At 38.9% G+C, this 12936-nt stretch overlaps 1 protein-coding gene across 1 annotated transcript; it reads right to left on the reverse strand.

Moving 5' to 3' along the window:
* Nucleotides 1–8781: 8781 nt before the first annotated feature.
* LOC112445950 (cAMP-regulated phosphoprotein 19) lies at nt 8782–9291 on the reverse strand. The gene has a single exon (XM_059884996.1). It carries the CDS (start codon nt 9289–9291, stop codon nt 8959–8961), a length of 333 nt encoding a protein of 110 aa, XP_059740979.1. The 3' UTR covers nt 8782–8958.
* Between the last annotated feature and the right edge of the window lie 3645 nt (nt 9292–12936).

A 12936-nucleotide genomic window follows, 5' to 3' on the forward strand; every position in this document is an offset into this window, starting at 1 on the left:
GAACCTAGGTCTTGAAAAATATCTTTCTGTGGTTTGAGAACCTAAACTTTTGCTTTTACCAAAAGAGGAAATTGAAACTCTTTATAATAATTCCTAAGCAGTATCAATTTTAAAAGAGCTTAGCTGGCTAATAGTAAATCAGCACAATGAGCTTTTGCCATTTTTCACAAAATGTTTTTTGAGCATCTATTATTACTACTAGAAAGAGTTCACATTTATTGAACACTGACCATGTGTCAGGCACTACTTTATTTCATGCTGTGCAAAAACTATTTATTTTGTGTGTCAATATTAATTACCATGTCATTTGCAATGTATTCAAAGCTACCAGGATAAAACAAATTAGTAAGATGTGGCCCTGACTTCTGTGAAAGTTAAAGACTAGTGACAGACATAAAAACAACTAATAATATCAACCATAATTAAATAAATATGAACTATGGAAGCTCAGGATTGAGTCATTCATTCTTAAAATATTTTAGATGCAGTTTCATTGAAAACAAAGCTTTGAAATATCTGAATGTGCAGAGAAGACTGGGGATTGAGGGGGATGAGGGAATGGAGAGATTGGGCGTGATGTGAAGAGTTGGATGAGGTGAGGCTGAAGGTTCTGGGTGAACAAAGCACCAGGAGAAAAGTATGTATGTGAATGATAAGGGCTGCAGTGGCTGCAAGTATGGGGTGTAAACACATATACACGGTAGAGCCGAGGAGAGAAAGTAGTTTGGAGGTGAGTCCAAGAAGGCCTTGAAAGCATTTGGTGTCCCAAGAAGTTCATACTTTATTCTAGAAACATTCAGGCATTTAATTGGCATCAAATATTTTTGAGTAGGAGAAGGACTGGAGAAGGAAATGGCAACCCACTCCAGTGTTCTTGCCTGGAGAATCCCAGGGACGGTGGAGCCTGATGGGCTGCCATCTATGGGGTTGCACAGAGTCGGACACGACTGAAGTGACTTAGCGGCAGCAGCAGCAGCAGCAGGAGAAGGACACAATCAGATTTTTTTTTTAATGTTAGCAGTGTTCCTCTGGCAGTGCTGTAAAGAACAAATAACAGATGAGGAACAAAATGGAGATGCAAGAAAATGGAAAGTCAACATTTAGGAGACTCTGCACATACTCTAGGGCTTCCCAGGTGGCACAGTGGTAAAGAATCCACCTGCCAGTGCAGGAGACATAAGAGATGCTGGTTTGATCCCTGGGTCAGGAAGATTCCCTGGAGTGGGAAATAGCAACCCACTCCAGTATTCTCGCCTGGAAAATTCCATGGTCAGAGGGACCTGATGGCTACAGTCCTTGGGGTAGCAAAGAGTCGGAGATGACTGAGCACACACACACATACTCTGCTGCTAAGTTGCTTCAGTCGTGTCTAACTCTGTGCGACCCCAGAGACGGCAGCCCACCAAGGCTCCCCCGTCCCTGGGATTCTCCAGGCAAGAACACTGGAGTGGGTTGCCATTTCCTTCTCCAATGCATGAAAGTGAAAGTGAAGTTGCTCAGTTGTGTCCGACTCCTCTCGACCCCATGAACTGCAGCCTACCAGGCTCCTCCGTCCGTGGGATTTTCCAGACAAGAGTACTGGAGTGGGGTGCCATTGCCTTCTCTGCATACATACTCTATTTCTTCTCAAAAAAGAATATTTAATGGAAGCATAACTCCTACTCCTGAACTTTTCTGAAGCACAGGTATTAATTTAGCAGATTGGGAATGTAAAACGGCATTCAGACCCCAAGAATAGTATATTGAAATGTGTAGGCATGAGTGAGCACATGCAGTAATCTGCAGGTAGTCTCTGTGATGTTTGTAAAGACAAGCTTGAGAGAGGTCTGACTCCTCACTATGCAAATCTACACACTTCTAGTATTTTGATTTTTTTTTTCTTTCTGCCTGAAGAACATCCCTTAAAATTTCCTTTTGTATGGCTATGTGAGCAAAGATTTATTTTATGTCTATATGTATTTGGGTTTATTTCTAGATTTTCTATTCTGATACCTTAATATGTATATCTGTACTTAACTGGTTTCATACATTTAATAATGTTTTAATATCTAGTCACATTAGTCTTCCCCTTATTACTCTCCTTTTCTAGATTTTTTTTCCTGAAAAGTCTTGTTTTCTATTTTTTCCATGTGATCTTTAGAATTAGCTTGCCATGTTGTCTAAAATTCTGGTATTTTTATTTGGATGACATTAAATTTATATCTTTAGGGAAAACTGACTTCTTTATAGTATTGAACCTTCCTATCTAAGAGTAAGAGGTGCCTTTATATTTTGTCAAATGTTCTTTTGTGCCCTTCTTACAGATATTACCCATTTCTTGCTAACCTCTTTTCTAGTGAGTTTACCTTTTATTATTATTTTGCACTTTAAATGTGGTCTTTTCCAATATAATTTCTGATTGGATGTATATTTGAAAGCTGTTGATTTCTCTTATATTAGTTTTTGTACTCAGCTACCTTACTTTAAGTAGACTTGTGGAGCCACCATTTCACATTCCTACCTGAGTGCTGAGTGTTCACTTCTTCACTTCCTCATCCTCTCTGTATTGTCTGATGCCAGCTGTCCTGGTGGGCGTGAGGTGGGTCTCAGTGTGGGTTTGGTCTGAGTTGCCTTGGTGACTGACGCTGTTGAGTATCTTTGCATGGGCTAAAGAGCCACTCAAATGTCTTTCTTGGTGAACTTACAAACTTTTGCCCATTTTTAATTGGGTTGTCTTTTATTTAGTCCAAAGAATTCTTTATATATTTTGCATACAACTCCTTTATCAGATGTATGATTTTCAGATATTTTTTCCCAGTCTGCAAATTTTCTTTCCATTTTAAAATTTTTTAGGCCATGCTGTGTGGCATATGGGATTTGGGATCTTAGTTCCCCAACCAGGGGTCAAACCCGTGCCCCCTGCATTGGGAGTCTTAACCACTGGACCACCACGGAAGTCCCTTCTTTTCAATTTCTTAAGAGAGTCTTTTGAAATGCAAAGATTTTTATTGCTGATAAAATGCAGTTTAGCAGTTTTCCCGTGTATAGACTGTGCTTTTGGTGTCACGTAACCTTCAGCAAATTAGGAATAGGGGGAAACACATTCAATTTGATAAAGAACATCCACAAAATACTTACAGGTAACATTATACTTTGGAAAAGGGAATGGCAACCTACTCCGGTATTCTTGCCTGGAGAATCCCATGAACAGAGGAGCCTGGTGGGCTACAATCCCATGGGGTTGCAAAGAGTAAGACACGACTGAGCGACTAATACAACAACCACCACCTTACCTTGAATTCTTTTTTGGTTTGTACTTTTTGCGGTTGATTCTTTTGATTTTGGGGAGAGGTTTTTGAGTATGTGAGCATATCATCCACAGAAGTCAGTATTACTGTTTTCTTTTTGATTTTTACCTCTAATTTCTTTTTTGTCTGTTTATATTAGATAGTATCTCCAAAATGATGCTGAGCAATAGAATTTATAGGTCTCAACTTAGCACGTGATTATTTTTATAGATGTGAGAAATTCCCTTATAAAAATGTATATAATTCATGTGAGTAAACTTCAGTAAATGAACATCTATATTGTTTCCAGAGTTCTGTTACAAATCATACAGTAATTAATTATTAATATTTTGACACAAAGAAGTTTTTAAATTACTGTAAATCAAGTCTGTAATTATATTTTTTATTTCTTTCATAATAATATTAGCTAACATTTATTGAGCTTTACTATGCAGACCATAATGTGTTAAATGCTTTACCTACCCTTATTATTGCCATTTTACAGATTTCAAATAGCTTCTGCAAGGTAACCTAGCAAGTAAGTGGTTGAACCAGGATGCAGACCAGGTCTGTTTTGTTTTTCTTTCTCCTTTTACATATTTTATTATTTATTTTTATTTTTAACTTTGTTATAGAACACTTTAAACATATATATGAAAGGAGAAAGAGTGGTAGAGTGAATCCCTGTATACATCACCATTGTCAACAATTACCAACATTTTCCAATCTTGTTTCGTCTATCCCTTCTCATTTTTTTCAGTGTTTTAAAGCAAATCCCAGATATCACTTCATAAATATTTCATTATACATCTCTGAGTGAGAAATTTTTTAATATAACCACCATGCCATTAGTACATCCAACAAAATTAATAGTTATTTCTTAGTATCATTTAATATTTAGCCCATTTTAAAACCTCTCCAATCATTTACTGGTGTTTTTTTACTGTTAGTTTTCTCAAATTAGTATCCAAACAGTTTTATGCATTGCATGTATTTCCTAAGTCTCCTGTATTTGTTGACAGTCACCTCCTCACCCTGCCCTCTCCCCACACACACCTACTTTTTTTTCTTGTAATTGATTCCATGGAGAAGCCAGATCATTTGTCCGATAGAATGTCTCATACTCTGCATTTGGCTGACTGCTTGCTCTTTTGGAATCCAAGGTCCTAGTGCTCTTAGCTATAATATACTCTATTTCTCATTATCTTTCATAGATGTTGTGAGGAGGATATGAAAATTTACAAGAGACAGCCCATTAACTTTCAGTGGCACAGATATTATAATACTACTGGGCAGTTTTATTCTTTTATAGTACACATCCGTCTTGCTGAATTTTCAGGCTCTAATACTCTTGAAAAACCTTTAAAATACAGCTTAGTTTGTCCATGGACTTCAGGAATTTGATCTTCACTTCTGGGCATTTATAGCCTAAAGTCTGCTTTCCTGTGACAACTTAAGGAAAAACATACAAGGTGAAAGTTGTGAGTTATGTTTTATTCAGGGAGCTTACTGAGTACTATAGCCTGGGAAACAGCCTCTCAGTTGCTATAAGGGGACTGCTCCAAAGAGTTAGGGGGAGGAGCAAATATGTATATGAATTTTCTTAGCTGGGAAATACACATAGTCAAGCATACATCTTGTCAAAAAATTACTGCTAACTACAAAGAATAGGTATCTCAAGTTAATAATTTTAGTGCTTTTCTATATATCGAAAAATCAATCAATCTTCCTGACCTTGTCTTAGACATGACACTACAAATATAAGTAACAACAATGAAATAAATTTGACTTCATCAAAATTTAGAACTTTTGTACATCAAAGTATCACTCAAGAGAGCCAAAAGACAACCCACAAAGTAGGAGAAAATGTCTGCAAATCACATATCTGACTAAAAATATAATATCCAGAATATATAAAGAGCTGCAACTCAACAATAGAAAACAACCCATTGCAAAAATGGGCAAAGGATTTGAATGAGCTTTTCTCCAAAGATGTACAAATGGTCAATAAACACATGAAAATATGCTCATCACCAGACTTCAGAGAGGGCTTCCCTCATAGCTCAGTTGATAGAGTCTGCCTGCAATGCAGGAGACCCTGGTTCGATTCCTGGGTTGGGAACATCCCCTGGAGAAGGGACAGGCTACCCACTCCAGTACTCTTGGGCTTCCCTTGCAACTCAGCTGGTAAAGAATCCATCTGCAATGTGGGAGACCTGGGTTTGATCCCTGGGTTAGGAAGATCCTCTGGAGAAGGGAAAGGCTACCCATTCCAGTATTCTGGCCTGGAAAATTCCATGGACTTGTATAGTCCATAGGGTTATAAAGAGTCAGACACAACTGAGCGACTTTCACTTTCAGCCTTTAGAGAAGTACACATCAAATAATGAAATACCACTTCACGCTTATTATGGTGGCTATTACAAAAAAGCAAAAAATAGCAAGTGTGGGAACAATGTAGAAAAATTGGTACATTGTTGGTGGAAACATAAAGTGCAACTGTTGTAAAAAGTAAAACATAGAATTACCATATTGTTCTACTCTAGGAATTTTACTGTGAGATATACATCAAAAAAATTGAAAACATGGACTCAGATACTTGTGTACTAATGTTCTTAGCAACGTTATTCACAATAGCAAAAGGTAGAAATAAAGTATGCATCAACAGATGAATAGACAAAATGTGGTATATATATGTACACAATGGAATATTATTCAGCCTTAAAAAGAAATGAACCATTGATACATACTACAACATGAAAGAACAGTGCAAACATGATAAGTGAAATATGCCAAACACAAAAGCACAAATGATTCATTAAATGCCTTATATGAGGCATTTAAAAATAGACTAATTCATAGAAACAGAAAATAGACTAGAAGTATAGGCAGGGGCTGGCTGTGTTCAGTCTCTCAGTCATGTCTGACTCTGTGACTTTGCCTGCCATGCTCCTCTATCCGTGGAATTTTTCAAGCAAGAATACTGGAGTGGGTTGCCGTTTCCTCCTCCAGAGATTCCCCCTGACCCAGGGATCGAATCAGTGTCTCTTACGTCTCCTGCATTGGTAGGTGGATTGTTTACCACTGCGCCATCAGGGAGTAGAGAGCAAAATCCTAAGTTATTGTTTAAAGAGTACAAGTTTTCTGTTTGGAATGATGAACAGTTTCTAAGTAGGGGAGGTTATGAGTATGTTGGGAAAAGGAAAATACTGGAACTCTTTGTACTTTTAGCTCAATTTTGCTGTGACCCTAAAACTGCTCTAAAAAGTCTATGTTTTAAAAAAATTTCTGGAAATAGATTGTGGTGATAATTACACAACATTGTTAATTTACTTAAGGCCACTTAATTGTATACTTAAAAATAGCTAAAGTGGTAAATTTTATGTTATGTATTGTTTACTAGAATTTAAAATGAACCAAGGAGAGAAGTTCTAGCAACTATTTAAAGCTTTATTATCTAGCCATGTGATTTTGAATCAAACATTGCTCCATGTTTATTAATAACTGTTTTGTTGTTATTCCTGTCTTCTCTGTTTCTCTTATAATCCATATTAGAAAATTCTGTCTCTGTCTTCAAAATGTGCTTTGGCCACTTCTCTACCTCAACCACAACCCCTGCCCACAGTTTGAATCCCTGTCACTTCTCGCCTGGATTCTGTGGTAGACTTACTAACCTCCCTACTTCCATGCTGCACGCTCTGTACCCTGTAGTCTCTTCTCTGGGCAGCAGGTCATATCACTGCCCTGCACAAAGCCCTCCCATTAAACTAACGTGTATTTAACATGCCAGACACTGTTCTAGGACAGTGACAAAAATCTATGACCTCATGGAGCTTATATTTTAGTGAATTTAGAATACAATGCAAATTCTTAAGTGACCTACAAGCATGATATGGTCCCAGGTTACCTCTCTGACTTCATTTTAGGCCATGGCCTTGTGGAAAACAGTTCTATAAACAAGATTAGAATTCTGTTAGAAAGGAAGTAAGGGGTGAGTAGTTGTGGTTAAAAAATATTCATGCTTATATTGAAAAAATGCTTACCAAATTTCCCTCCCCAGTGAGACAACCTATGATGTTATCTGGATCCTTTGTTCAGGTTCAAGATGAAGAGTTTTGACTGATGTATGTTGTCTTCCTCATCAAGTTTGGATATGGCCCCTTGAGGTCTGGCAACCAAAACTTGTCTATATCTAACATATCTAAAAAATGGTGGAGAAAAATAGAATAACTACAATGGAAGTCTAATTCTGGAAAGGAGAGAATGGATGAAAAATAGAACAGTTATCGTTGATCCATAGCATACATTATACCCAGCGGGGCTAGAATAAGGAAGACTCCCCCTTCCCTGGTGGTGAAGTGAGTTTCTTGGCCAGCCAATTGGCAACCACCAAATTTGTTCTCTCTAGGGATCTTCTTTATTGGCCCCTGGTTCTTCCTGCTAGATAATCTTGCTTGTTCTTATTCTTCATGGCTATACCAGAGGTGGTGGTGGTGACTGTTTTGTTGCTAAGTCATGTCTGACTCTTTTGTAACCTCGTGAACTATAGCCCACCAGGCTCCTCTTTCCATGGGATTCTCCAGGTAAGAATACTGAAGTGGGTATTTCCTTCTCCAGGGGATCTTCCTGACCCAGGGATTGAACCTGTGTCTCCTGCAATGCAGGCAGATTCTTTACCACTGATCCCCCTGTAGGTATGGAGTTAATGCCCTTTCTTGAGACTGACTACTCAGCTTTAGCTGTGGTACAAGTTGGGAGCCTAGAAAGGCAATAGACTGATAGGCCTGGGGATTCTTTGTCAAGTTTCTATAGCAATTCAGTAGCCCTTGGTTCAATTCCTCCTGCTAGTTCCTGCAGCCAAATATTTTTTCCCTAGTCACTATAGCCAGAGGATGCAAAGTTCTGATAGTCTAGCCTTGGGTCCTACACCCACCCCTGGAGCTGGTGGGGGAGTTGCTTTTCTCTTAACCCAATGTGTGTGGGGGGGGTAGGGGGTGGGTCCCTGTTTTATCTTATTTAAAAAAAAAAAATTTTTTTTTAGTCCATGGGGTCACAAAGAGTTGGACACGACTGAGCGACTAAGCATGTGAGCTAATATGACTAGGCAGCCTATCTATTGATGGGTGGGGCTGTATTCCAGTCTATGGGGTGGCAGAGAGCCAGATATGACTTAGACAACAGCAAGACTCTTGAGAGTCCCTTGGACTGCATGGAGATCAAACCAGTCAATCCTAAAGGAAATCAACCCTGAATACTGTTGCTGAAGCTCCAATACTTTGGCCACATGATGCAAAAAGCCACGTCAGTGGAAAAGACCTCATGCTGGGAAGGATTGCAGGCAAAAGGAGAAGAGGGCGACAGTAGATGAGATGGTTAGATAGCATCACCCGCTCAATGGCCATGAATTTGAGCAAACTCTGGGAGATAGTAAAGGACAGGGAAGCCAGGCGTGCTGCAGTCCATGGGGTTCCAAAGAGTTGGACATGCTTTAGCAACTGAACAACAATACATACAATCATTTTCAAGCAGATTATATTGCACACTAACATGTTCTTTTCATCAGTGCATTGTTAAACTAAAAGTGGAGAAGTAACATATTAAGGAGAAATAATGGGAGACCTATGTTTCTGAATAAATTGAACAGCACAGAAATAAAGGAAATTAGAAGATTCACGCAGTTCAGCTCTTTTAATCAGCCAGTCAGCTTGCTGGCAACAAGGCAAGGCTTTCGTTGAGAAAGATCCTGTGGAGTAGGCTTGTGGTTGCCAGTGATCTCTGTCTTATCTGGAACTGCAATAGGAAGTTGCTTGTTCTTCATTTTTGCCATGTTGTAATCCCCAGAATTGAAGTATTTTTTCCCTTTCTGCAAACATTTTCTTAAAAAATCTGAACCTCTAGGCTTTTGTCCCAGATGAGGATCCCTTGCTATTAATTTTACTTTTTCAGCTTTCTCTGGACTCGTCACTTTATCTTCCAATTCCTTCTGCTTCTCTGTGGAGGCTGCCTCAGAGACTTCCTTGAACATATTGCTTGTTCCCCCTTGTCCTGCTCTGCCTGATTTCAAATAAAGATGATATTACCACAAGAAGGGGAAATGATGGCTTGGTGAAATAGACAAATAATGTACACTGTAAGACATGCTTTAGCTCTAATATTCTCCACTCCTGTGGAGAAGACAGATGTTGCTCACACCTATTGCTTGTGACACATTTCCATGGGTACACTCACGAAATAATGTCAGTCTCTGGTAGCTATCCATAAACTTCCCTTTCTTCCCCCAGAAAGCATATTGGAATGTACATATATTCTTTCAAAGTGATGCTATTACAGAGATAACCTGAATCTAATTAATTTTAAATGTATCACTTGTAAATTTTGGTACTTCATTATTACCGACAAATTTCTGAGACTTAAGTTGGAATTGATTATAACTCATCAAGTGTGTCACAATTGTTATACATTTGTTGAGGGAAGGGTCTCGTTTTTGGTACCCCAGTACTCCTGAGTAATGTTTTGATATCTTGGTAAAATTAACCTTCTTTCTTTGAGCACACATTGCCAAGTGACCAAGGTGGGCACCCAAGACAATGGGGGATGTCTACTGGATCAAATATTTTCAGAATAATGCACCAAGCAGATAATTATATAGGAAGTATTAGGAATACTGTAGATTTTCAATATAAAATGTCTGTTTTCCTCAGTGCTTCAAGAATCCTGTTTTCTTTCTTCAGAAAATGTAAACTGGATAATTTTGACATAGAGCTAATTAATTGTCTAGTCTCCCATACTGTACTAAGTATGAGAGGATATTGGACCATGTTCCCATGGCATGTGGGATCTCAGTTCCCCAACTGAGGATCAAGCCCATGCCCCGTGCAGTGAAAGCCTGGAATTTTAACCACTGGACCTCCAGGGAAGTCCCTATTAAGTGTATTCTTCTTACCTTTGTGTACTTCTGGGACAGAAGGGTCAGTAACAACTGAACTATTTTAACTATGGAAATAATGTCTGTTATTAAATTCCCAGCACAAAATTAATCACTTGGGTAAATTAACAGAGGGTAAAACTAGCATCGGTATCATCCTAAAAATCAGTCTTTTTCTGTAAAACCACGTAAGATAGTTCCTCAGAGAAACTTGAAGCAGCTGGCTTTCAGGGTGCATAAGCCTACGGGGTGGTGTCTTAAAACCTGGAGAAAGCATTAGGCTTCCTTATTCTGCTTTCATTTCCCTTTTTGGCATCATTCTGGAGCTGTTTCCTCATCTGTGATGGAAGGGAAGCAGCAGGCTAGAGATTTAATAATGTACTATTGCAGATTTCCTCTCTAAAAAACAAAACTGTAGTTAAATGTGCAACAACAAGTATGCCCCATTTCAAAGGAGACTACTGTGCAAAAATCCAGTTTACAGGTTTGGAAGGTTGCAGGGTGAGCTTCATTTTATAACATGCAGCAAGTGTACACAAGGGTAGACTTATGTAATAACGTATTCCCCTAATGTTTTTAAATAGTATGTTTGTTTATAGACTTTTCTATACCAGGAGGGGAGCAAAAGAAGCAGACAAACCTGAGGCTGGCTAAAAAGCCTCAGAAGACACGGCCAAATGGGTGATGTATCAGAAGTGAAGATAAAACATGTAGAAGATAATAATTAGAAAATTAATCCAATAAATATTTCTTAGTTTTTGCTTAAACATGTATTAAACAAAACAATACAAAATAAGACAGGATTCTGTATTCCCAAGGCAGCATCACTATCTTATGTGATGGAAATAGAGAATAAGTTCAGAATTGCATGGTACAATTTGTTTCTTAAAAGTATATGGAATATATGTATAACTGAATCATTTTGCTGTACGTCTGAAACTAAAACAACATTGTAAATCAACTTGTCTCTAATATACAATAAAAATTAAATTTAAAAAGTATATAGAAATGGAAGATGGTGAAGTAGCCAGAGAAGACCAGGAAAGGCAATATTTGGGAAGCAGAACTTGCAAGGTAGAGAGGCCAAGGGGTGGAGAGAGCCATTTCAGAAAGACACAAATGACTGTGTAATGTGGGGGCTCACAAGAGCAACTTGACTACAGCAGAGGGTGAACATTTCTAAAAATCTACTCTTAATTGATTGTGAGACAATGCAGCAGGCTACAGAAAGCATTTGTAAAAATGGTGCGATAAAAATGCGTTTTAGGACTTCCCTGGTGGTCCAGTGGTGAAGAATCTGTCTGCCAATACAGGAGACACAGATTCCAGTCCCTGATCCATGAAGACCCCACATGCTGCAGGGCAATTAAACCTGTGCACCATGCCTTCTGAAGACTGCTTGCCCTAGAGCCCATACTCTGCAACAAGAGAGGCCACTGCCATAAGAAGCCCAAGCATCACATCTAGAGAATAGCTCCCTCTTGCTACAACCAGAGAAAGATTGCGTGCAGCAACAAAGACCCAACACAGCCAAAAAAGAAATAATAAACTTTTAAAAAATGTGTCTTAAGAGAACAACTTGGTAGTGATGTACAGGATGAAATTGCAAGGTAGATTGGGTTGAAGGCTGTTGAAATAATTTAAATCATGTCAGTACATATTTATTGAGTTCCTACTGTATCATTGCATTCTATACTATGGCGGATACAAAAATGAGTAAGGTACACCTAGTTTCTGTACTTAAGGGACCAGCTGGTACATGTGTATGGCCCAACTGGTATATTTGTATGGCCAATACACAAATAATTGTGAGATTAGATAGAGAATTAAGAGAATGATGAATGGTTTTTCTGGTCTCAGAATCTGTGAGTTTGCCACAACAGAGCCTCCAAGTACTGTAGAGACTCAAAAAGAGACATTAAGCTAGGGATAAAGAAAGATTTTTTTTGGATAGAGATGGGCCATGAAGGAGAAATGGGATTTCAAAAGGCAGTGATGGGGAAGGAAATTCCAGAAAGTGGGAAGCAAAATGATTTGTTGGAAAAGTACTACTTTAAACTTCAATCCCAGGTCAGCAATACCAGGTTTTGAAAGGCAAAATATACAGCCTCTCAGAACTTGAATTTCCCCTCTGTTGAGTGACAGTGAATTGAAAGTCACTCAGTCGTGTCCAACTCTTTGTGACTCCATGGACTATACAGTTTATGGAATTCTCCAGGCCAGAATACTGGAGTGGGTCACCTTTCCCTTCTCCAGGGGATCTTTCCAACCCAGGTCTCCCACATTGCAGGTGGATTCTTTACCAGCTGAGCCACAAGGAAAGCCCAAGAATACTGGAGTGGGTAGCCTATCCCTTCTCCCGGGGACCTTCCCGACCCAGGAATCAAACCAGGGTCTCCTGCACTGCAGGCAGATTCTTTACCAACTGAGCTATAAATGAGGAGAATAATCATCCTACCTCACAGCAGTGAGAAGATTAAATAATAATATACAAAGACTATAGCACATTGGAGAAGGAAGTGGCAACCCACTCCAGTATTCTTGCCTGGAGAATCCCATGGACAGAGGAGCCTGGTGGGCTAAGATCCATGGGGTTGCAAAGAGTTGGACACAACTGAAGTGACTTAGCATGCACGCATGCACATAGCACATTCACTGGCATGTAATTGGTGCATCCAACAAACATTAGGTAGGACTGTTAAAATAATAAAGTGTGGAAAAAGTGCAGAGGATAATAAGCATAAA

This window comes from Bos taurus, chromosome 3 (assembly GCF_002263795.3).
Source record: "Bos taurus isolate L1 Dominette 01449 registration number 42190680 breed Hereford chromosome 3, ARS-UCD2.0, whole genome shotgun sequence".
NCBI lineage: Eukaryota > Metazoa > Chordata > Mammalia > Artiodactyla > Bovidae > Bos > Bos taurus.

Excerpts from the sequence above, each read along its gene's own strand:
- LOC112445950 (XM_059884996.1), bottom strand. The coding sequence starts at position 9,291 with ATGTTCAAGGAAGTCTCTGAGGCAGCCTCCACAGAGAAGCAGAAGGAA.